Source organism: Uranotaenia lowii, chromosome 3 (assembly GCF_029784155.1).
Source record: "Uranotaenia lowii strain MFRU-FL chromosome 3, ASM2978415v1, whole genome shotgun sequence".
In the NCBI taxonomy this organism is placed as follows: Eukaryota; Metazoa; Arthropoda; class Insecta; order Diptera; family Culicidae; genus Uranotaenia; species Uranotaenia lowii.
The window spans coordinates 250,365,994-250,390,268 of NC_073693.1; the positions used below are offsets into that span (position 1 = coordinate 250,365,994).

At 43.9% G+C, this 24,275-nt stretch overlaps 1 protein-coding gene across 5 annotated transcripts in view; it reads left to right on the forward strand.

Annotated features, from left to right (window-relative positions):
- Nucleotides 1-1,197: 1,197 nt before the first annotated feature.
- Nucleotides 1,198-24,275, forward strand: part of LOC129756650 (HEAT repeat-containing protein 5B) — a 39,025-nt gene continuing 15,947 nt past the window's right edge. For 2 of the 5 annotated variants that reach the window (XM_055753572.1, XM_055753573.1), the window contains exons 1-4: nucleotides 1,238-1,338; nucleotides 1,467-3,513; nucleotides 3,571-3,844; nucleotides 3,933-3,965. In XM_055753572.1, the coding sequence (XP_055609547.1) occupies nucleotides 1,499-3,513; nucleotides 3,571-3,844; nucleotides 3,933-3,965 (2,322 nt within the window). In that variant the 5' untranslated portion in view covers nucleotides 1,238-1,338; nucleotides 1,467-1,498. Of the gene's footprint in view, nucleotides 1,339-1,466; nucleotides 3,514-3,570; nucleotides 3,845-3,932; nucleotides 3,966-24,275 lie in introns of all 5 variants that reach the window. The other 3 variants (XM_055753574.1, XM_055753576.1, XM_055753575.1) reach the window with 2 other exon arrangements.

Consider the following 24,275-nt stretch of genomic DNA (forward strand, 5'->3'; position numbering starts at 1 on the left):
ACCAAGAAACGATTTATAAATTATTTATAAATTATTTTCTTTATTCACACTATTAAATAGGCAAATTCAATCAATTACCATTCCAACTGACTTTGGTGACGGCTTTCGTTAGCTTCCTTAATGCAGCAAAAAGGGCCGGAATTGCTTTCACACACGATCATGATTTTCCTTGGAGCAGGTAAGCCTGCTCGAATTGTTACCGGAATCTTCTTAGTTAGGCGGAAGACCAGTGCATCTGGTGACTAGCTGACCGGACGCAGCAATCGGTCTGCATATCATCTGCTTGATGCTGTTATCTTTAAAGGACTATACCGTCCCTCGTGATCCCTGGCTTCTTGCGGTGTTGCCCGTCATCATATGCACCGACACAATCGCGCTGGAATTTCTGCGTTCGCTGTTCTGATAATTGGGCTTCGTTGGCATTGGCATGAAACCTAGAATTTGACTGGGACCGTCTGTAGGGATGCAGCAGCTGGAATATTACCGAAAAGAGGGAAGAAAAAAGATATTGAAACTGTTGAAACCAAAATATAATGTCTGGAAGAACAGTTGGGTAAAGTAAGGTGAGCAACTTACCATGGAGGCATGCTGGCCGAAATACGATCGCAAGAAAAATGCTCCGTCCATCCGGCAATATGTTCGCGCTCGCGAGTCAACATTTTTTCGGGAATCGACTTTGTTTTTTTTTTCTTTTTTTCATGCCCAAACAATATACACGATTAATGGATTTAGCTCGTTTTTCGTTTAAAAACAAATCAAATTTGGATTTTCAGTGATAAAAAATGAGTGTGTACAAATAACAAAATTTTGTAATTATTTTCAATCGTTTTTTTCATGAACAGTATTAAAAAATATGCATTGAAAAAACTAAATAAAATGACAAAACGTTTTGTTGAATCGACCCCCCTTCTTTTTTCTGCGTGTACAAAAGAACTGTCAAAATCGATTCCAATCGATCCGAGCATTTGTCGTACACTCAGGCAAATTCTTATTACAATTTTCATCAATGAGGTACATACAATGAGGTTATTGTATGATACTGCTTCATGCGGGGGTTCACTACCCTTGACTACTTTTCCTCAAAATGCATCCACCCGTAGCTGTAGGCGCCCTGGTCTAAACGATCAGCAATAAACCTATTTGGGTTGAACTTGGTTGAGCGTGTATGAGTTCTCGGTAACCAATTTTAACATATGGTGTACGACTGTGTACTGAGAAGAAATTTTTATGTTTTTTCGTCTGTCGTCAACATGTTAATCTAGCTCGACATTTTAGTGAAAGTTTTCAAAAAATCGATTCCAAAATCATTTGAAACTTTCCTACGTTGCGGAAAAAAAGGTAAGTTCAATTCAAGGTAAATTAATATTGCAGTATTCAGCAGATGTATTGCAGAAGTCCAAAAAGTGATTTCGTGTTTGGCTCATGTTATGTAGATGATATCATTATTTGTTTTTTTTTTTTCATAGTGAAAAACTGATTAAAAATCCAAACTAAGTTCATGCTAAACCAAAGTATTGATAAAGTTTGTTTTCTCTTTCCTTGGAAGTGCACAATGGAGCTGTCTCACAGCTTGACTCTAAACGAAGAAGCGCTTAGCCAGATACCAGAGCATAAGCGACCTGTTTTCATATTCGAATGGCTCCGTTTTCTGGACAAGGTTCTGGTCGCAGCTCAAAAATCTGATATCAAAAGCTGCCAGAAAAAGTTAGTAAACCAGTTGACCCAGCACATTCAAGGATCACCGGGACCGCCAACGAGAAAACTAATTGCCAGATGCTTGGCAACTCTATTTTCGGTAGGAGATACCTTCCTACTTTTCGAGACGGTTAACAAATGCAACGATATTCTGAAGAACAAAGATGATTCTCCAAGCTATCTAGCCACTCGGTTGGCAGCAATTTGTGTCGTGGGTTGTATGTACGAAAAGCTGGGACGTATGATGGGTCGATCATATGAAGACACGGTACAGATTTTGATCAAATCATTGAAAAACGCTGAATCGCAGGTACGGATTGAGATTATGCTTACCCTGGAAAAAGTTTGTGCCGGAATGGGAACAGCTATTTCAAACGTGCACAAAGATATATACAAAGCCGTACGCTATTGTTTGACGGATCGAGTCATGGCTGTCCGAGTTGCTGCTTCTAACTGTTTACTGGAAATGACCAGTCACGCTCCGTTCCTGTACACTACAGAATTGGAAAGTTTAGCTTCGTTGTGTTTCCGAGCCTTCGATAGTTGCAACTACGAAGTCAGATGCGCAGTGGCCAAACTTCTGGGTACCTTGATAGCTTGTACCCAGAATGGAAGTATGAAGAATTTTAACAATATGACGACATCTGCTTCAAGCACTAAATCATTACGGACCACTTCACTGGATGAAGCACTAGGAGTGCTAATGGGTGGATTTCTGCGAGGAGGAGTATCTTTTCTTAAAGGAACTGGAGAAATTATAAAAGGAAGTTCTGGTGTTAACCGTGAAGTACGGGTCGGTGTCACGCATGCCTACGTAGTATTCGTTCAAACCATGGGAGGACTTTGGCTCGAGCGAAATATTCAAGCATTCCTTGTTCACGTCCTAGATTTGGTTGCCAATCCGAAAGCAGCTTCATCGCATGTAGATGCTGTATACTCTAGAAAATGTATTAATTTTATACTCAGATCTGTCATCGGGAAAATGCTTGGCGAAAAGGCTCAAAGCTCAGCTTGCAAAGAATTGATACATATTATAGCAAAACAAATGAATTCCATTGATTTCAATCCAGAAAATGCTAAAGATTCTAATCAAGAAACACTCTTCAGTCAACATTTGTTGGTATGTGCTCTTCAAGAGCTTGGAAGCTTAGTGCTCCTCCTGGGAACAACCGCACAGAATTTATTGACCGATCAATCTTTAAATTTTATTGATGCAACTTGTGCTGTTCTCATTCATCCGTGTATGGCGGCTCGATTGGCAGCCGCCTGGTGTTTGCGTTGTGTGTGTGTTGCTGTTCCAAGCCAAATTACTCCGTTGATCGACCGCTTCATCGAGGCGATCGAAAAGATGCGCACATCTCCTGACGCAATTTCAGGATATAGCGGTGCGCTTTCTGCAGTTCTTGGAGGAGTTAGGAACTCTCCGCTTGGCATTCCACACACCAGAGGCAAAGTAATATTCAACACCGCTGAAGAACTACTGCGAACCGCCAGCCAAAACAGTCGTCTTTCGCTAAACCGAACACAAGCCGGCTGGCTTCTCATCGGTTCTATCATGACACTTGGTGTACCGGTTGTGAAGGGTTTGCTACCGCGAATGCTTCTTCTCTGGCGCAATGCATTCCCTCGATCCACTAAAGAATTGGAATCAGAAAAGGCTAGAGGTGATGCATTCACGTGGCAGGTCACTTTAGAAGGTCGAGCCGGCGCTCTTTCTGCGATGCATAGTTTTCTACTCCATTGCCCAGAATTGATCACGGATGATATAACTCGAAGACTTTTGACTCCGATCGAAAGTGCTTTGGCCATGCTAATTAAGTAAGTATTGCGGTTAGATTAAAATGAAAATAGATTTATGATTGATTTTTGTTTCAGTATAACAACTGTTCTTAAAAGCTACGGTCAGCAACTTAAGGCCCCAACAGCAATGGTACGTCTTCGTTTGTATGAAACATTATCACTCCTACCGGCAAGTGCTCTAGAATCCTCCTACACGCACCTGCTACGTATGCTGGTCTCCGAATTTACGCTCACGGAAAATCCCGCCAATACCACTACTTCCTTGCTGCGACAAATGTGTCACGCTGACGATTCCATCATCCTTGGAACTTGGCTACAGGAAACTGATCATCGCACTATCGAAGATCAGGTATGTACATGTTGATGAGTGATGTTAATTTTTTCTTGTGTTTTCGAACATACATATATCGTTAAAAAATTCCTATTTCTCCACCAAGATGGAACCAAACCGTAAAGCTGACGGTGAATATGTAAGTTTAACTTGTTTTAACCAATTAACAGTTTTACTTGACACCAATCCGCAACAGCTTATATGCCAATAAGATTTAAGCTTATATCCTATTACAACATATTTCCACACAGTACATCGAAAAAGATGGTTGTTTTTGGGCAATAAATCAGACTAAACTGACCCTTAAATTTGTTTAAAATTGTATTTCATTTTTATAAGGACTATAATAATATCAAGCTTCGTGGTTTCGTTGAAACCTGTCTTACAATTTCATAAGTATGTATTAAAAAAAATATATTGGTTATCGATGCCTTAATGCAAATTTTTTATGTACAAATTGAGTTGTGACCAACTGTAAATTTTTAAACCTATACTGCCATGATATGACGAAGTGACGAACATCCATTTTTATCGGTTTTGACTTTTTGACGTCATTTTATGCAGTTTTCTAAAAGCTTTCAAATGCTCTGAAAAGTTTTTTGATAAGATATTCCATATAGTTTTTAAGTAAATTCAGAAAAACGAACTGACAAATGTGCCATTTTGACGCGGATGTGACTAAATCCGTTAATCCATGGAAGAGATACGGAGAACACTAGAAGTTATAATTATTTTGAAGCGATTTTCATACAATTTAGGGCATAGGTACCTATCTTGACATGATAATATTTTAAAAGAAGACACCCCTCCCACCTCAGGAAATGGGGTGGGGGTTCCCATTAAAAATAATTGTAATTTTTTTTTAAAGCGATCATTTTTTATTTTATCAAATTTAATACGTAAATTTATACAAATTTATATATTTTTTGAAAATAGGTTTTTTTGTAGACAGCTATTCAGTAGAACAACTAGATCGGTTGAATGCTACAAACGGAATGGCAATTTATTAAAACATCATAAAACTACATTAATAACTATGGCTTGCTACGGTTGATTTTAAATTTCGTTGATTGTAAAGGTTTGGTTAACCCGTCGGCCATCTTTGAGAAACTCTTCCAACAGGTACAAAAATGATGCACAACCGGGTTTTAAAATTTAAAAAACAAACTATCTTAGCGTTTCATTGTACACTCGGAGTATTTTTAAACCTTTATAATAGCCTCCAAACGCGAGAAAAATACACTGAATTGTGCGCTGGAATTCACCAGATGTGCAGCAAAATTCATCAGATGTGCGGCAAGATTCATCAAGTGTGCACAAAATTCACCAAGTGTGCAGAAAATTCACCAGATGTGCGATTTCAACTTTTTGATTTCCATTTATATGGGATTCAATGAATACTTCATAGGCCTGGTGGTGACTAGTCAGGGCCGGCTTTCAGCATTTCAGCAGGAATGCAATCGATCCCAGGCGCTTTGTAGGATTTCATGGCTTTGATTACCGCTTCTATTTCAGCCAGCGAGAGCGCTTCCTAGTTGACGCTATTAATGCAACTTACTGTTGGCACTTCGAGCTGCGGGTTCTGTTGGCCATCGCTATTCGTGACTCGGAAGAGTTGTTCGAAGTGCTCAGTCCATAGCTTGCTTGAGCTGATCTGTTCGATCGGTCATTTACTAACCTGCTCGGTCTTTCAGCGGCATTCTTGCATTGGTTTTTGCACCACTAAGACAGCGAGAAATGTCATAAAATAATCTCTGTTTCTCTCTCTTCGGCTAGGTCTCAACCCCGATAACAAAATACCTTCTTATACCGTATTTATTTTCGCCCTCGTTCAGTGTTCCACCGTACCCGATAAAAACAAACACAAATCGTCGCCAGTGTATTGCTACTTAACTCACTCACACGCTCTCTCGCAACAATGACAAAATTTTCGGGGCACTTCCGTCCGATGGCAGTGCAACACCAGGTCAAAACCAGTGCAACACCGTCCGAATTAACACACAGTTTGACAGCACCTAGTGGTGCACCAGTGCAACAGTCGGCATAAATAAATACGGTATAAGTAAACAAACCAGGGGACTGAGATAAACGGAGAATCATCGTCAATGATCACACAAATTGTGAAGCCAATGATTGAATTTGTGGTAATTTGTGGCAATTTGTGAGAGAGAATTAGAAGGTTTAAGTTAAAATGAGAGGAAACGGAGCTCAGAGAGAGTGAAAATGTGCTAATTGTGGCAAATTGTTGCAATTTGTGAAGCTTTGTGGAATTTTGATCATTACCATTCCAAATGCAAAGAATTCTCTCTCCACTGCAATCCCTTGAAACAAACCATCCGGATCAAAACACTGTCAATAGATTCGCGATGTGACAACTAGGGGCGCTGCAGTAAATGAAAAGATGCGACCAGATTCTATGTGAAACAGACTTTAGATGTTGTTCTAACTGCTCAAAGTGTTGATTTGATTTTGAAAGCGCATCATTGCACTTTTTGTGACTTACCAAATCCTGTTTTGAGCACTTTTGTGCTGTTTATGTGACTTATCAAATCCCGTTTTGAGCACTTTTGTGTCCTTTATGTGACTTAAGTCCCATATAACGTACGTATTAATCACTTTTATTTATTTATTTATTTGGTTTAAATTACCGTACAGACTGATAAATTAAAAACTACGAAATTCTGCTTAAACCTCATTTCAAACGACGTTTGCACATATTAAAAATAAACAAATGATACACTAAATTAAAAAGTTCACAACACTTGTCAATAGGGTGGTTTTGACCATAAGCACGGTGGTGAGGTATTGAAAGAAACTGACGTTGTCGAAGTGTTCTCGTTGGTACATAAATATTAACACGTTGTAGAATGTAAGCAAAGTCAATACGATTGGTCAATGTGTCGAATATAAAACCTTGCTGCAGCTCGATGCGACGCTTTTCGAGTGAGGTCAGGCATATCAGTGCACACCTTTCCTCATACGGCGGTAGTTGGATCGGGTCGTTCCAGGGAAGACGCCGCCGTAGAGCGTATCTTAAGAAACAGCGTTGAACTCGTTCAAGACGGTGGCATTGTGTCCTCTGAGCTAGAGCCCACACCTGAACGGCGTACTCCATGACGCTGCGTACTGATGCACAGTATATGGCTTTCAATGCGTCAACGTCATCAAAATCCTTGGTGTTGCGACGCAGGAATCCGAGAGCAGCGAAGCCTTTTGCAGAAGTAAGCGCGACATGTTCAGCAAATGTGAGCCTGTTGTCGATCTTCACGCTCTCCAGCCTTACTCCGGTTAGTTGATAGTCAAAAGAGATCGTTCTTCTTGCACGAGAAAAGTTTAACCTTGCACTTCTTCGCGTTTGCTAGCATTCCGTTTAAGCGGCACCACTCATTCAGTCCAGCGATGTCAGCTTGAAGGGCCAAACAGTCAACAGTGTTATGAATCTTCCGGAAAATCTCCAGATCCTCGGCGTAGAGGAGTGTATCGGACTGAAGTGTTGAGCACAGGTCATTCACGAAGATTATTAACAGCTGATGTCCAAGGTGGCTCCCCTGAGGAACTCCAGAAGGTGTGGCGAACATTCGTGACCGTGTGTTTCGTATTCTGGTGAAAACCTAACGGTCGGTTAGATATGACGCAATCCACTCGAGTGCCCAAGCCGGGAATCCTAGTCGATTCAACTTTGCGACCAGTATTTTGTGCGGTCACTTTTAAATAAATTATTTGGAGAGGGTTAAGGGAGGAAATAGGATGAGGAAGGGTAGAAGAAGGAAGGGTTATTTGCGTATCTCTGGCGGTCGTACCTGCTGCATACTACGCGTTACAACTGACCGAGAGGAGCAATTAGGTTGTACCATATCTTCACAGACAACTTCTTTTGACGAAGTTGCTGGAAGAGGAGTTGGAAGCGGGGTCCTTTTCCGAGGCGGTGAATCTAAATCCAAACTGATGACATCAGTCTGGAGAAGTTGTGGTATTGTTGGAGTGTGCGGTTTCTCATGCGTTCTTTTTTTGGTTCAGGCTCGTCTGTTGGTGAGGTTCTTCTGTTTTTTGGGGTTGTTGCTGGTTACTGGTGCTTTGTTGGGTGGTGTTCGATTTGGATGCATTCGCGTAGCTAATGGAATTGTTGCTCGTGTGTATCATTCTTCGGGCTTCGTTGATAGGAATATTCTTATCGGTGCTGAGTTTAAGGGCTGATGTTTCCGCTGTCCAAATGGGGCATTTTCGATCAAGAGGGGAATGGCCTGTTGTTTTGCAGTTTCCACAATAGTTTATTTCTTGGCAGTTAGCGCTATCGTGATTTTGTGAGCAATTTTTGCAGGCTGCGAGTAATAAACTCGCGTGCGAACACGAAGGAGTCCGAAATTTATGAATTCCGGAATTATTATACATACTACTGATAGTGAGAATTAAAGTTGATGTACCTACTATTCCTGCTGTAGTTTTTTTTTGTTATGCGGCGGACATCGATTCTTCTAAGAGTAGTTTTTCATCCATGTCATCTACTTCCTAGTAACCACCAATTTTCGTTGGTTCAAACTTGGATGGCGACCTATCACAATAGGTGTACCGTCTAAAAGAGTTGTTAGTGTTGTCAGCAGCCTTCCTTGATTCTTGTTTCTTATTTTCAGCACGTTCCATTTCCGGGATTTCTCGTAAAAGGCTTCTTCAATTTTACCCGCAAAGTTCTCGATCGAACGGTCAATCAAGAACGGGTTTTTCCTTTGGCACCTTGAAGTGATAAATAATACAACCGTCCTCATCACCACGCGCTATCCTATTCTTTATCCACAATAAAAATCGCTGCCTTTTGATCGATGAGCGAGAGTAAAATACAACCGACACCGACGAAGGCTAAGAGGGAACTGGCGGATAAAGATGCAGCACAATGTTTCAGAAGAGCGGGAGGTATTTTATCTGGACCAGAACCTTTAGAAGGATCGACTGTGGACAACTTTTCATAAATATCCTGTTCGGTGAAGCACGGTGAAGGAAAATTTACAACGTAAGATTGCAACGATGCAATTGGAGGCAGTGACACCATTGAAGCTTATATCTACGGGTACGGGGGCGTTTTGTTTTCTACCCTCAAAATGTTCCTAAAATGATGATGGATCTCGTTTGAGGTTTTCTTCGATTCGAGAGATATGTTGTCGGTAGAGAAGGTCGTTTAGATGTTTAAATTCATTTTCCAAGTACTTCAAGTGACATCTAAGAGCTTCTGTGCGGTTCTTGTTGAAGCTTTTGCAAACTTTACGTAGCTGGTTCCTTAGTCGCCTTAAATCGGAGTTCTACCATGCGTTCTTTGTTGTTTTGGAACGATTTGTATATAGTTTTACGTAAATAAATTAAGGGCGGATTCCACGGTTTCGGCTGCCTGCAGAGATTCCCAATCTGTCGAAACTAACGCAGCAGCAACCGCAACATAATCGCATCTACCAAAATCAAAATCAAACGAGTTCTTGGTTTAAATTACCGTACAGACTGATAAATTAAAAACTACGAAATTCTGCTTAAACCTAATTTCAAACGACGTTTGCACATATTAAAAATAAACAAATGATACACTAAATTAAAAAGTTCACAACACTTGTCAATAGGGTGGTTTTGACCATAAGCACGGTGGTGAGGTATTGAAAGAAACTGACGTTGTCGAAGTGTTCTCGTTGGTACATAAATATTAACACGTTGTAGAATGTAAGCAAAGTCAATACGATTGGTCAATGTGTCGAATATAAAACCTTGCTGCAGCTCGATGCGACGCTTTTCGAGTGAGGTCAGGCATATCAGTGCACACCTTTCCTCATACGGCGGTAGTTGGATCGGGTCGTTCCAGGAAAGACGCCGCCGTAGAGCGTATCTTAAGAAACAGCGTTGAACTCGTTCAAGACGGTGGCATTGTGTCCTCTGAGCTAGAGCCCACACCTGAACGGCGTACTCCATGACGCTGCGTACTGATGCACAGTATATGGCTTTCAATGCGTCAACGTCATCAAAATCCTTGGTGTTGCGACGCAGGAATCCGAGAGCAGCGAAGCCTTTTGCAGAAGTAAGCGCGACATGTTCAGCAAATGTGAGCCTGTTGTCGATCTTCACGCTCTCCAGCCTTACTCCGGTTAGTTGATAGTCAAAAGAGATCGTTCTTCTTGCACGAGAAAAGTTTAACCTTGCACTTCTTCGCGTTTGCTAGCATTCCGTTTAAGCGGCACCACTCATTCAGTCCAGCGATGTCAGCTTGAAGGGCCAAACAGTCAACAGTGTTATGAATCTTCCGGAAAATCTCCAGATCCTCGGCGTAGAGGAGTGTATCGGACTGAAGTGTTGAGCACAGGTCATTCACGAAGATTATTAACAGCTGATGTCCAAGGTGGCTCCCCTGAGGAACTCCAGAAGGTGTGGCGAACATTCGTGACCGTGTGTTTCGTATTCTGGTGAAAACCTAACGGTCGGTTAGATATGACGCAATCCACTCGAGTGCCCAAGCCGGGAATCCTAGTCGATTCAACTTTGCGACCAGTATTTTGTGCGGTCACTTTTAAATAAATTATTTGGAGAGGGTTAAGGGAGGAAATAGGATGAGGAAGGGTAGAAGAAGGAAGGGTTATTTGCGTATCTCTGGCGGTCGTACCTGCTGCATACTACGCGTTACAACTGACCGAGAGGAGCAATTAGGTTGTACCATATCTTCACAGACAACTTCTTTTGACGAAGTTGCTGGAAGAGGAGTTGGAAGCGGGGTCCTTTTCCGAGGCGGTGAATCTAAATCCAAACTGATGACATCAGTCTGGAGAAGTTGTGGTATTGTTGGAGTGTGCGGTTTCTCATGCGTTCTTTTTTTGGTTCAGGCTCGTCTGTTGGTGAGGTTCTTCTGTTTTTTGGGGTTGTTGCTGGTTACTGGTGCTTTGTTGGGTGGTGTTCGATTTGGATGCATTCGCGTAGCTAATGGAATTGTTGCTCGTGTGTATCATTCTTCGGGCTTCGTTGATAGGAATATTCTTATCGGTGCTGAGTTTAAGGGCTGATGTTTCCGCTGTCCAAATGGGGCATTTTCGATCAAGAGGGGAATGGCCTGTTGTTTTGCAGTTTCCACAATAGTTTATTTCTTGGCAGTTAGCGCTATCGTGATTTTGTGAGCAATTTTTGCAGGCTGCGAGTAATAAACTCGCGTGCGAACACGAAGGAGTCCGAAATTTATGAATTCCGGAATTATTATACATACTACTGATAGTGAGAATTAAAGTTGATGTACCTACTATTCCTGCTGTAGTTTTTTTTTGTTATGCGGCGGACATCGATTCTTCTAAGAGTAGTTTTTCATCCATGTCATCTACTTCCTAGTAACCACCAATTTTCGTTGGTTCAAACTTGGATGGCGACCTATCACAATAGGTGTACCGTCTAAAAGAGTTGTTAGTGTTGTCAGCAGCCTTCCTTGATTCTTGTTTCTTATTTTCAGCACGTTCCATTTCCGGGATTTCTCGTAAAAGGCTTCTTCAATTTTACCCGCAAAGTTCTCGATCGAACGGTCAATCAAGAACGGGTTTTTCCTTTGGCACCTTGAAGTGATAAATAATACAACCGTCCTCATCACCACGCGCTATCCTATTCTTTATCCACAATAAAAATCGCTGCCTTTTGATCGATGAGCGAGAGTAAAATACAACCGACACCGACGAAGGCTAAGAGGGAACTGGCGGATAAAGATGCAGCACAATGTTTCAGAAGAGCGGGAGGTATTTTATCTGGACCAGAACCTTTAGAAGGATCGACTGTGGACAACTTTTCATAAATATCCTGTTCGGTGAAGCACGGTGAAGGAAAATTTACAACGTAAGATTGCAACGATGCAATTGGAGGCAGTGACACCATTGAAGCTTATATCTACGGGTACGGGGGCGTTTTGTTTTCTACCCTCAAAATGTTCCTAAAATGATGATGGATCTCGTTTGAGGTTTTCTTCGATTCGAGAGATATGTTGTCGGTAGAGAAGGTCGTTTAGATGTTTAAATTCATTTTCCAAGTACTTCAAGTGACATCTAAGAGCTTCTGTGCGGTTCTTGTTGAAGCTTTTGCAAACTTTACGTAGCTGGTTCCTTAGTCGCCTTAAATCGGAGTTCTACCATGCGTTCTTTGTTGTTTTGGAACGATTTGTATATAGTTTTACGTAAATAAATTAAGGGCGGATTCCACGGTTTCGGCTGCCTGCAGAGATTCCCAATCTGTCGAAACTAACGCAGCAGCAACCGCAACATAATCGCATCTACCAAAATCAAAATCAAACGAGTTCTTGGTTTAAATTACCGTACAGACTGATAAATTAAAAACTACGAAATTCTGCTTAAACCTAATTTCAAACGACGTTTGCACATATTAAAAATAAACAAATGATACACTAAATTAAAAAGTTCACAACACTTGTCAATAGGGTGGTTTTGACCATAAGCACGGTGGTGAGGTATTGAAAGAAACTGACGTTGTCGAAGTGTTCTCGTTGGTACATAAATATTAACACGTTGTAGAATGTAAGCAAAGTCAATACGATTGGTCAATGTGTCGAATATAAAACCTTGCTGCAGCTCGATGCGACGCTTTTCGAGTGAGGTCAGGCATATCAGTGCACACCTTTCCTCATACGGCGGTAGTTGGATCGGGTCGTTCCAGGGAAGACGCCGCCGTAGAGCGTATCTTAAGAAACAGCGTTGAACTCGTTCAAGACGGTGGCATTGTGTCCTCTGAGCTAGAGCCCACACCTGAACGGCGTACTCCATGACGCTGCGTACTGATGCACAGTATATGGCTTTCAATGCGTCAACGTCATCAAAATCCTTGGTGTTGCGACGCAGGAATCCGAGAGCAGCGAAGCCTTTTGCAGAAGTAAGCGCGACATGTTCAGCAAATGTGAGCCTGTTGTCGATCTTCACGCTCTCCAGCCTTACTCCGGTTAGTTGATAGTCAAAAGAGATCGTTCTTCTTGCACGAGAAAAGTTTAACCTTGCACTTCTTCGCGTTTGCTAGCATTCCGTTTAAGCGGCACCACTCATTCAGTCCAGCGATGTCAGCTTGAAGGGCCAAACAGTCAACAGTGTTATGAATCTTCCGGAAAATCTCCAGATCCTCGGCGTAGAGGAGTGTATCGGACTGAAGTGTTGAGCACAGGTCATTCACGAAGATTATTAACAGCATTAACTTGGATGGCGACCTATCACAATAGGTGTACCGTCTAAAAGAGTTGTTAGTGTTGTCAGCAGCCTTCCTTGATTCTTGTTTCTTATTTTCAGCACGTTCCATTTCCGGGATTTCTCGTAAAAGGCTTCTTCAATTTTACCCGCAAAGTTCTCGATCGAACGGTCAATCAAGAACGGGTTTTTCCTTTGGCACCTTGAAGTGATAAATAATACAACCGTCCTCATCACCACGCGCTATCCTATTCTTTATCCACAATAAAAATCGCTGCCTTTTGATCGATGAGCGAAAGTAAAATACAACCGACACCGACGAAGGCTAAGAGGGAACTGGCGGATAAAGATGCAGCACAATGTTTCAGAAGAGCGGGAGGTATTTTATCTGGACCAGAACCTTTAGAAGGATCGACTGTGGACAACTTTTCATAAATATCCTGTTCGGTGAAGCACGGTGAAGGAAAATTTACAACGTAAGATTGCAACGATGCAATTGGAGGCAGTGACACCATTGAAGCTTATATCTACGGGTACGGGGGCGTTTTGTTTTCTACCCTCAAAATGTTCCTAAAATGATGATGGATCTCGTTTGAGGTTTTCTTCGATTCGAGAGATATGTTGTCGGTAGAGAAGGTCGTTTAGATGTTTAAATTCATTTTCCAAGTACTTCAAGTGACATCTAAGAGCTTCTGTGCGGTTCTTGTTGAAGCTTTTGCAAACTTTACGTAGCTGGTTCCTTAGTCGCCTTAAATCGGAGTTCTACCATGCGTTCTTTGTTGTTTTGGAACGATTTGTATATAGTTTTACGTAAATAAATTAAGGGCGGATTCCACGGTTTCGGCTGCCTGCAGAGATTCCCAATCTGTCGAAACTAACGCAGCAGCAACCGCAACATAATCGCATCTACCAAAATCAAAATCAAACGAGTTCTTCGTGGGGACTATCCACTTGGTTGATATCGAGGCATAGAATGTATGCCTTATGATGACGGTCCGTATGCAAAATCGGGACAGCTGGCTCGAAAATGTCCAGATTACGGGAATTTGAAAATGCAGAGTCTTAAAAGCGTAAACTGTTGTTCGGTATGCTAAAGACCTGGGGCAACCCGGCGAAAAGTAACCTTTCGGTGAGTGCGATTTCAATTTCTGATGAGGGGTTCGTCTTTTGCAACTTTCAAGTTCGTTAATGAGTACATATGGTTCACTCATGGGAATTGGGCAAAACAACAAACAAACATATTAATCACTTTTGCAACTTTCAAGTTCATTAATGAGTACATAAAGTTCACTAAAGGGAATTGAGCAGTTGATACTCTTTGTCAGCCAATATGTAACTTTCAATGCCTTCATTCAAGTAAATATGTGACTTTTGGTTGCTTCGGTTTGGTTAGCAGAAAACAGGATAATATTACAGTTTTTTCAATCAGGTTTTTTCCTTGTTAGAATGCTTTCCAAACATAACTTTCGTAAATTTAGCTTACAAATATCTCCAACATTTTTTTGTATGAAAGTTTTTGTGAAAATATCACTTTTTGTGAAAATTTCGCTTTTAAAATACTTAGGTGTGTTTTCAATCACAAGAAAAACACCAGTTTGTAACGTTTGTTTAGCAAAATTGAGTTATTTTGGCTATAAGCACCCAGAGTAGGAGAAATGATATTGAGCGTGTGGAATTATGGGCACAGAATAACGACAGTGCATCGATAAAGTAGGCAACGTCACAAAGAAAATTTTCGACACGCAGCTCACTTCAAGCAAACAACTGACAAATAAGGACAGCTGTCAGAAAGGCAAGCGAAAAAGAGCACATTTTTCACTTGTAAACGGAACGAACGACACGCGTTCGAGAAAAGTGCGCGAATTAAAAAACGTGCAAAAAGCACATTGTTCGGCTCGCTTCACCGGAAAAAAGCAGACACTGCAATCGCTGCTAGCGAAACGGCAAACAGGACGGAGAAACCCTCTAGGAGGTGAGTTAACGAAACACCACCAAGCACATCCGGATGATCTAACTAACCACTTCCGAAAATTCTAGGGCAACTCCGATTGTCGGCTTCATCGAGCAGTCGCTCGCCATCAAGCTCTAGCCAACTGTGCCTACGGACAACCCTCCTAGAGGTAGGTTACGTTCTTTTCATGTGAACAAACAGAGCCTTATACAAAACTTTTCAATCCAGGGTTTTTGTTCGATACCGATTTTGGCTTCCGAGCAATTTTGGATCGATTTTCCCCGGCTTCTGAATAGCTGCTACTGAGCAGGACAGGCCGTTGAATTCGATCGATCGAGCGAGTGAGGACCATCGATTTTCCTGGCAATCGATATTGGCCAGTTTGCCGAGCCGATCCTTAGCGCGTGCAGCAACTGCCCGAATCAAAGATTCCCGGCAATCGCGCGAGTGCGTGGGTCGTCTACTGAGTGGACAAGGCAGCGGATTAATTGGTGTAGCACTAGATGAAGGCAGTCGCGCTGGTACGCATACTGGTGACCGTGTTGACAAAACAGCGAAGCATATTGGAAGACGGAAAGTCGGGTGTTTCCCGACTGCACGCAATTAACTCGACAGACGGCGCGCTGCGTATCAACATCGGTTGGAATTTTCTCCAGCGGGCACGGCACATCGGTTGGAACCTTTTCCAGTGGGCACGGGACTCGCTTTCGCTCGCAAGCACGAGCGGGAACACCGACCTCACAGCGCCGACTGTTCGCAAATGCATGGTATCCGGGTCCCAAAGTCCCAGCACAAGCAAAGTGGGGAATGCAGAAGGAACCCGGCCACAGCATTCGTCGGTGCTCAATGCAGAAGGAACCCGGCCACAGCATTCGTCGGTGCTCCAACAAGGACTTCTGATGGAACTTCCGTTTCAATGATATCACCGAGAAAGCAGATCATGTAAGTCCCATAATCATTCTCTATAATTTTCTGGGGTGCGCAACAAAATGCCAAAGAAGTCATGTAGCCATCAATTTTGAAATTTGAAATCCTGTTCTTATCTTGCCACGAATTACGCCAGATAATTGGGTAGAGTCTCACACATGCTACATTGGCGCCCAACGTAAATGAATCCAATCACTGAAGCAATCACTATTATTGCTCAGTTATTTTGAAGTTATATTTGAGAATTTTTGAAGTTTTGTGGCATTTTGTAATTTTGTGCGACTTTTTGAATCAGTCCCACTTTTGTTCGTTACCACTACCATAAGTTATTAGCTCATTTAAACAACACTATGGATCCTTCTTGTCTAACGGAGGAAGAGATCAATTATGAATTGGCTCTGAGACACATTCCACGGCTCACTTCTATCAATCGCCGTGCAAGAGCAGTTCGATTACGTGCATTAATGCAAGAAGATGAAATTAGAGGAAGATTTTATGAAGATTCGTCTCACGTCATGGACGTTGAGCAAAATATTAGTACATGCCAAGGCGCAATGCGCGAACTCTTACCTGAAATTGAAAACGCATTTAAGAGAAGCGATTTGGACTTTATTCGCCAAACTCGTTCTCGCTTGATTCACTACCGAAATAGACTAGACATAATTGAAGCTCCTAGTAAATTGTCAGATACCTTTTCAACGCTGTCTCTTCTCGTACAATTCACGCTCGAAGATATTGACGACGCGCTCGGGAGAAAAAACAAACGTGCTACTAAATCTGTCAATACGAATAGTGCATCTAATATGAGTGGTCCACCAGATGTCAGAGAGGAAGCTGAGGCAATAGCAGATGAAGCAACGGCGAACGAAGGAGGAAGGCCAGCCAGGACTACCGGAGCTATTCCAAGGACGACTTCGCAAGCTAACTCGTCAGGTGCTTTCCGGGGTTTCGACGAAAATGGGAACGAACCTAGAAACAGCTCTTCTTTCAACGTTTCGCAACGTTCGGCAGCAGCTCTACCGGTTCAGGCCAGCCGAAGCTTACATGATTCTGCAACAGCTAGAGCATCGGGTAGGAATATCAGGGGACGCAGTACAGCGACTAGTTTAAATCTTGGGCAGCAACACAACGACATTGCTGACTGGAATCCTTGGGAACCGCGGGACTCACAACGATCGAGGCAGCCGCACACTAAAGCCACATTAGGTTTTGGTGTCGGTGATACTCCACCACCACCTTACCGGGTTCCAAGATTCGATGCGGGTGAAGACAACGCTCGAGCTGAATACGACCGTTTGCGGGAAGAAATTTTGGCTGATTTGTGGCAACAAGGCTACGGCAGACAACACACAACTCCAGAAAACAATTTTGCTTTTGGCGAGGATCGAAGAACGAAAGCAATTCACAATTGGCGGCTACAGTACGAAGGCGAAACGGATGGAGTTTCTCTGAATACGTTCCTGCTGCAAGTTGAAACCTTTGCGAACTCGGAAGACATTCCAGGAGAGCTGATTTTAAAGAACATCAAGCATTTCCTAAAGGGCGATGCTCTGCGATGGTACGTCAGCGCCTTCCGTCGTGGGAGTATTCGGACTTGGTCAACATTCAAAGCAGAAATCCGAAAGCACTTCCTTCCGAGCAACTATTCATACGTCGTTCGGGTAGAAGCTTATCACCGTCTTCAAGGAGAAGACGAGCCGTTCAGCAACTTTTACCAAGACATCGATATGCTTTTCAGTCACGTTCAGCCGCCGATGGCAGAGGAAGAGAAGCTGTTCATCATCAAAAAGAACGTCAACTCTACGTATGCAGCTATTGCCGCCGCACAGCACACTCGAACAGTCTATCAGCTAGTGGAGGCGTGCAAAGAATTCGACGACTTCAACAGACTTCAGCAGAATATGCGGCGCATGACAGTGCCTCACAACGCGCTAATAGAACCAACGTTAGCAACGCCAGCACCAACGCGTCAACACAGGACGGCGATGCAGAACCAACGCTATAGTCGCGTCAACGTGATGGAGGCGAATGCAGTTCAACAGGCGAAGTTGGGAGCAGCGCAGATGGAGTGTGAAGCAACCATGTCAGAGGAACGAAGCGACAGTACAGACAGCAAAATCGAGATGCTAATACAGCAGGTAGACGCTTTACGCATGAAGTTTGATCGCAACGAAGGAGCAACTAGATCGCAGAACCACAACCAGAACATCGTTCAGCCGCAGCAACCAAGAGAGGTCAGGGACGCAAATAGGCAACGTCAGGCAGACAACGTATGCTGGAACTGCGACGAAGCTGGTCACCGCTTTACGGATTGCAGAAAGCCTCAAGCCATTCTATTTTGTTATCGCTGTGGCCAGAAAGGCTATTCACTCCGAAGTTGTCCGTCTTGTCAACACCGATCGGGAAACGCGCAGGCGGGGACTCAACCACAGAGGGAGCAGAATCCTCGCACTATGTAGACAATCCCTCAAGCATTCCAGAATTTCGTCAAATCAATACGCTTATCATCAATTTAGAAAACGACAACAGACCACACGCCGTTGTAGACGTTTTAGGTGAGCAGATGACTGGGTTATTGGACAGCGGCGCAAATTGTTCGCTTCTCGGTGGTCGTTTGGTGGAAGTAGTCAACCGGTTGGGACTTCGCAAAACAGCTTTGGTTGGAGGTATCCAGACAGCGGATGGTACACTGCATCGTTGTGAATCCTTCGTTAGGCTTCCGATAGCATACAACGGAAAGAACGAGACGGTTCCAGTGATTCTTCTTCCTTCGTTACCAGATTGTCTCATCCTCGGGATGAATTTCTGGAATACCTTCGGGGTGCAAGCCATTTGTAGCACCATTAAAGCTGACATCGCCGAACAGGTCGAGGAGTCGGAGAGAATGAAGCCACTTAGCCAGCAGCAGCAGGAGATCCTAGCGAAGACGATTCAACTGTTTCCTGTAGCCGAAGACGGAAAGCTGGGAAGAACCGACATGTACAGCCATCGGATTGACATCGGTGAAGCCAAGCCTAGGAAACAGCGGTTTTATCAAATGTCGAAGTATGTACTTGAAGAGGTGAATAAAGAGGTGGATCGAATGATACAGCTGGATGTCATCGAGGAGGCTCGTTTCTCACCCTGGAATAACCCGTTAGTAGCTGTAAAAAAGAAGAACGGTAGTTATCGTGTTTGTCTAGACGCAAGGCACCTGAACAGCATCATGACGAATGAAGGCTACCCAATTCCACAAATCTCAGCGATCGTGAACAACTTGGGTGGATGCACATACATTTCCTCGATAGACCTCAAGGACGCGTTTTGGCAGCTGCCGCTGGAAGAGAACTCTAGGCCGTTTACAGCGTTCACCGTGCCGCAACGTGGACACTTCCAGTTCAAGGTAGTTCCCTTCGGACTTTGTACAGCTAGCCAAGCGTTAGCTAGGTTGATGACATACTTGTTCGCGGATCTAGAGCCACAGGTGTTTCACTATCTGGATGACATCATCATCTGTTCGCGCTCATTTGAGGAGCACATTACGACGCTGGAGGAAGTCGCTGCCAGACTGCGACGCGCCAAGCTGACGATATCGAAGGAGAAATCGAAGTTTTGTAGAGCGGAGATGAAATATCTTGGGTATGTGCTCAACGAAAAGGGTTGGAACGTTGACGACGACAAGATCAAGTGTATTGTGCAGTTTCCGATACCGACGTCACGCAAGGAAGTCCAAAGGTTCCTGGGATTGTGCAACTGGTACCGCAGATTTATCGGGGATTTCTCCAAGATCGCTACTCCACTAACTGAGCTGACGAAGGCGAAAACAAAGTTCCAGTGGTCGGAGAAGGCGGAAGACGCATTCCTTAAGTTGAAGTCAGCATTAGTCTCGGCACCTGTACTAGCCATGCCAGACTACACTAAACCATTTTCCATCGCGTGTGACGCCAGCGACGTGGCGATAGGCGCAGTGCTGACACAGGAGTGGGAAGGTCAAGAGCATCCAGTCTGCTATTTCTCGCAGAAACTATCGTCATCGGAAAGGAAGTACTCAGTCACCGAGAGAGAGTGCCTTGCGGTGATTCGGGCGATTGAGAAGTTTAGAGGGTACGTGGAGGGCGTTCGCTTCGTCGTCTTCTGTGATCACGCCGCTCTAAGCTACCTGAAGCAGATGAAAAACCCGACGGCGTTGATGAGCCGCTGGTTGTTACGCCTAAATGCCTTCGACTTTGAAATCAAGTACCGGAAAGGATCCATCAACGTTGTTCCAGATGCCCTTTCAAGGATCGCCACTGCCACGATGTTCACAGTTTCTACAGTTCAGGACACCTGGTACACAAAATTGGTTGAACGCGTCGAGAAGGAAGGAGGAAAATTCCCAGATTTCCGGCTAGTCAATGGCGAGCTCTTCAAGAATTGCCTAGTTAAAGATGAGGTGGGAGCAACGACACACCGTTGGAAGAAGGTGGTGCCAACAGAAAAGAGAGCTGAGGTCATCCAGAAATTCCACGATTCGGCTTCTGCAGCACACCTAGGGTTCCGGAAGACTTGGTTGAAGGTTCAAGCTCACTTCTACTGGCCGAAGATGATGCAGGACGTAGCGAAATACGTAAAGGGTTGCGACACTTGCAAGGCGTGCAAATCACCGACCACAACGTTGATGCCGAGTATGGGAGCCATAAAACCAGCGAAACTTCCTTGGGAACTCATCTCAGTGGACTTTGTAGGCCCGTTCACTCGTTCCAAAGCTGGCAACACGGTGATGCTGGTAGTCGTTGATTGGGTGACGAAGTATGTGATTGCGCATCCGATGCGATCGGCAGATGCAGCGAAGATGGTCGAGTTTTTGGAGCAGCAGATCTTCCTGAAGTTTTCCAGACCTCGGATCGTTTTATCAGACAATGGGAAGCAGTTCTTGTCGGCATCGTTCAAAGCACTACTAGCCAAGCACAAAATATCCCACATGCAGACCGCTTTCTATTGCCCGATGGTCAATAATGCAGAGAGGGTAAATAGAGTATTGATCACCTGTATCCGTTCGCTTCTGGAGGAGGATCATCGTGCTTGGGACGAGAATCTACCAGCTATCCTAGCCGCGATTAATAGCGCAAGACATGACGTTACCGGTGTAAGCCCGCACATGGCAAACTTCGGTCGTGAACTTATTCTCTACACGGATCTGTATGACCAGCAGCACCTCAACACCTCCGACGATCCGAAGGTTGCTCAGGATCTACGCATTTCTACTATCAACCGTATCCAGCAGTTCGTGGTGAAGAAGATTCGGAGCAATTACGACAAATCGAAGCAGCGTTACGACCTGAGAAAGCGATCGGTGAATTTCCAGGTTGGAGATGTAGTTTGGCGAAGATCGTTCACGTTATCATCGAAGGTCGATCACATAAACCAAAAGCTGAATCCGAAGTTTGTTCCGGCGTTGATCAAGCAGATTATCGGCGCAAATCTTTATCTTTTGGAGGATGTCATCAGCGGAAAGCAAGGTCGTTATCACGCCAAAGATATCAAGGCTGACTAAGCTTCCGTTTTAAAGCTATGTAAGCAGCAACGCTAACCACAAGCTCAACTTGAGCAGAAAACACGAAATGGAGAAGCCAACCAACATCATTTTGAAACCTCGCCTCAACAACTCGGAGAAATTAGGCAGAAATTCTTCCATTCGAATAACTCAACGGAACACAACGGAACTCGTCGCTAGTACACCGACGAATACGAAGAAGTAGGCGTTCATGAAGGAGACAACGGCCTTGCGTGGGACCAGCGTCAGCTGTACAGACTCTGAGAACTCCGCCATGCAGTTCGTCAGAATTTGGGGAGGGCCGGCAACCTTGCGTGGGATTGCCGCCACTCAGTGTCCTGAAAGCAATCCTGTCATTCACAAGCAGCGTCATCGCGCTGGGGATAGTAGCACTGGTGAGTCACCGTAGCCAGGCGCTGCATACCATGTCGCTGCAATTGAAACGATTGTCAGGACACCAAAACCACAAAAAACGACCGGGAGGAACACATTCAAGCTATGTAAGCAGACTTCATGTTGTAGACCACGAGCAGTAAACGCCACCCAAACACGAAATGATGATGGCTGACGGACCGACATCCCACTCTAGAAACCTCGCCTCTCATACTCATCGGAGAAACAGTCATTGCTGGAATGCCAAGCATAATCGTGAAGAACCTCCGTATTCCTAGTGAAAAGTGAAAACCCTTAACACCACCGACGGCACGAGGCAGCAAGACGTCGAATAGAAACTACGGAGAATACTCGTCACTGAACAACATATGCAGCCAGCAAACGCATGTAACAAACCCCGAATAGCACGAAACACCCCATTCGACAACTCCCGAATGCGACAAATCCCGAATACGACAATACCTGAAGGCGACAAATCCCGAATACGACAACACCGAATGCGACAAATCCCGAATACGACAATACCTGAAGGCGACAAATCCCGAATACGACAACACCTGAATGCGACAACTCCCGAAGGTGACGATGTTCCGCAGGTGACAAATGCCTGATGCAACGACACACCGAACTCGACAACACCCGAATACGTTTAGTCAAGAACGCTTCACTTTGCCCTTCCAGAAAAGAAACCGGCAAAGCAAAGCCATCAGTCAAGGAGAAAACGACGCAAATACTTCCCGAAAATGACACTCCAACGAAACAGCACTGCATTGCAAGTTGTGAGGGGTAGACTTCATGACGGCCGCTACCGCCATATCGACTTCAGTGTAGGCTGTGAAACTTCGTACAGGACGCACTCATTCGTTTACCGAGCTATGCAGAACCATCGCAGCAACCAACAAGCTTGCAGCAACAACAAACTGTGCAGCACGTAAGACTAGAGGACACAGAGCAGTCAAAAAACCTCGTCTACGTCTTAGCACAAGCACCATAAACGAGAACGATTAAAATGTTAAGAAACCATACAGCTATCGACAATTAAACAACTTCAGCATAATCTTATGTTGATCTATATTAGTCTAGAATAAGAGCATAATGTTAAGGAGCATAGTATTGATTAGTATTTCTATGGTAGTGAATTAAAATTTGAGGCATGGGGTTTTGAGGATAGTCTTCGGTTGTAGGGGGTTGTCATGACACTTCCCGTCAAAAGCAACGCGAATTGGAAGCGCGGTAAAACTTCCATCTGGACTCATGACAATTTGGGTGCTAAATCCACCCTTACCCGAGGAATACCGACATAGACATGCCTCCATATTATTGAGCTAATAATCTGTTCTTTTTGTATCTTGCAGTTCCTTTTGTGAGATCTCTTGGTTAGTCAATTGAACCAAATTAGATTTCGTATGAATGTTTACCACAAGACTGTTTGGTAGTAGAGTGGTTAGGGCGGCATAGAGACGACTTCGCCAGCTTGGCTGGTTTACTGATCACTTCTGGCAACATGGATTGTCGTTATGTATTTGTGGCTTCGTGGACGTTAAGGATCAACCGATCTGGTGAGCTGTGGGCTCATGTGTATTAGTTTTGTTGAAGTTTAGCTTCGTCGTACCGCTCAAGATATACTTGAGAATAAACATCTTGATCTGAATAGTCTCTATGTCGTTCCTGGGTTGAACAGATGTTTGAGTTTCTTGTGAGCTTGCTTCGCTCAGCTCACAAGAAACTTCTCTCTTGTGGTAGTGTTGTGTAACGTTTGTTTAGCAAAATTGAGTTATTTTGGCTATAAGCACCCAGAGTAGGAGAAATGATATTGAGCGTGTGGAATTATGGGCACAGAATAACGACAGTGCATCGATAAAGTAGGCAACGTCACAAAGAAAATTTTCGACACGCAGCTCACTTCAAGCAAACAACTGACAAATAAGGACAGCTGTCAGAAAGGCAAGCGAAAAAGAGCACATTTTTCACTTGTAAACGGAACGAACGACACGCGTTCGAGAAAAGTGCGCGAATTAAAAAACGTGCAAAAAGCACATTGTTCGGCTCGCTTCACCGGAAAAAAGCAGACACTGCAATCGCTGCTAGCGAAACGGCAAACAGGACGGAGAAACCCTCTAGGAGGTGAGTTAACGAAACACCACCAAGAACATCCGGATGATCTAACTAACCACTTCCGAAAATTCTAGGGCAACTCCGATTGTCGGCTTCATCGAGCAGTCGCTCGCCATCAAGCTCTAGCCAACTGTGCCTACGGACAACCCTCCTAGAGGTAGGTTACGTTCTTTTCATGTGAACAAACAGAGCCTTATACAAAACTTTTCAATCCAGGGTTTTTGTTCGATACCGATTTTGGCTTCCGAACAATTTTGGATCGATTTTCCCCGGCTTCCGAATAGCTGCTACTGAGCAGGACAGGCCGTTGAATTTGATCGACCAAGCGAGTGAGGACCATCGATTTTTCTGGCAATCGATCTCGGCCAGTTTGCCGAG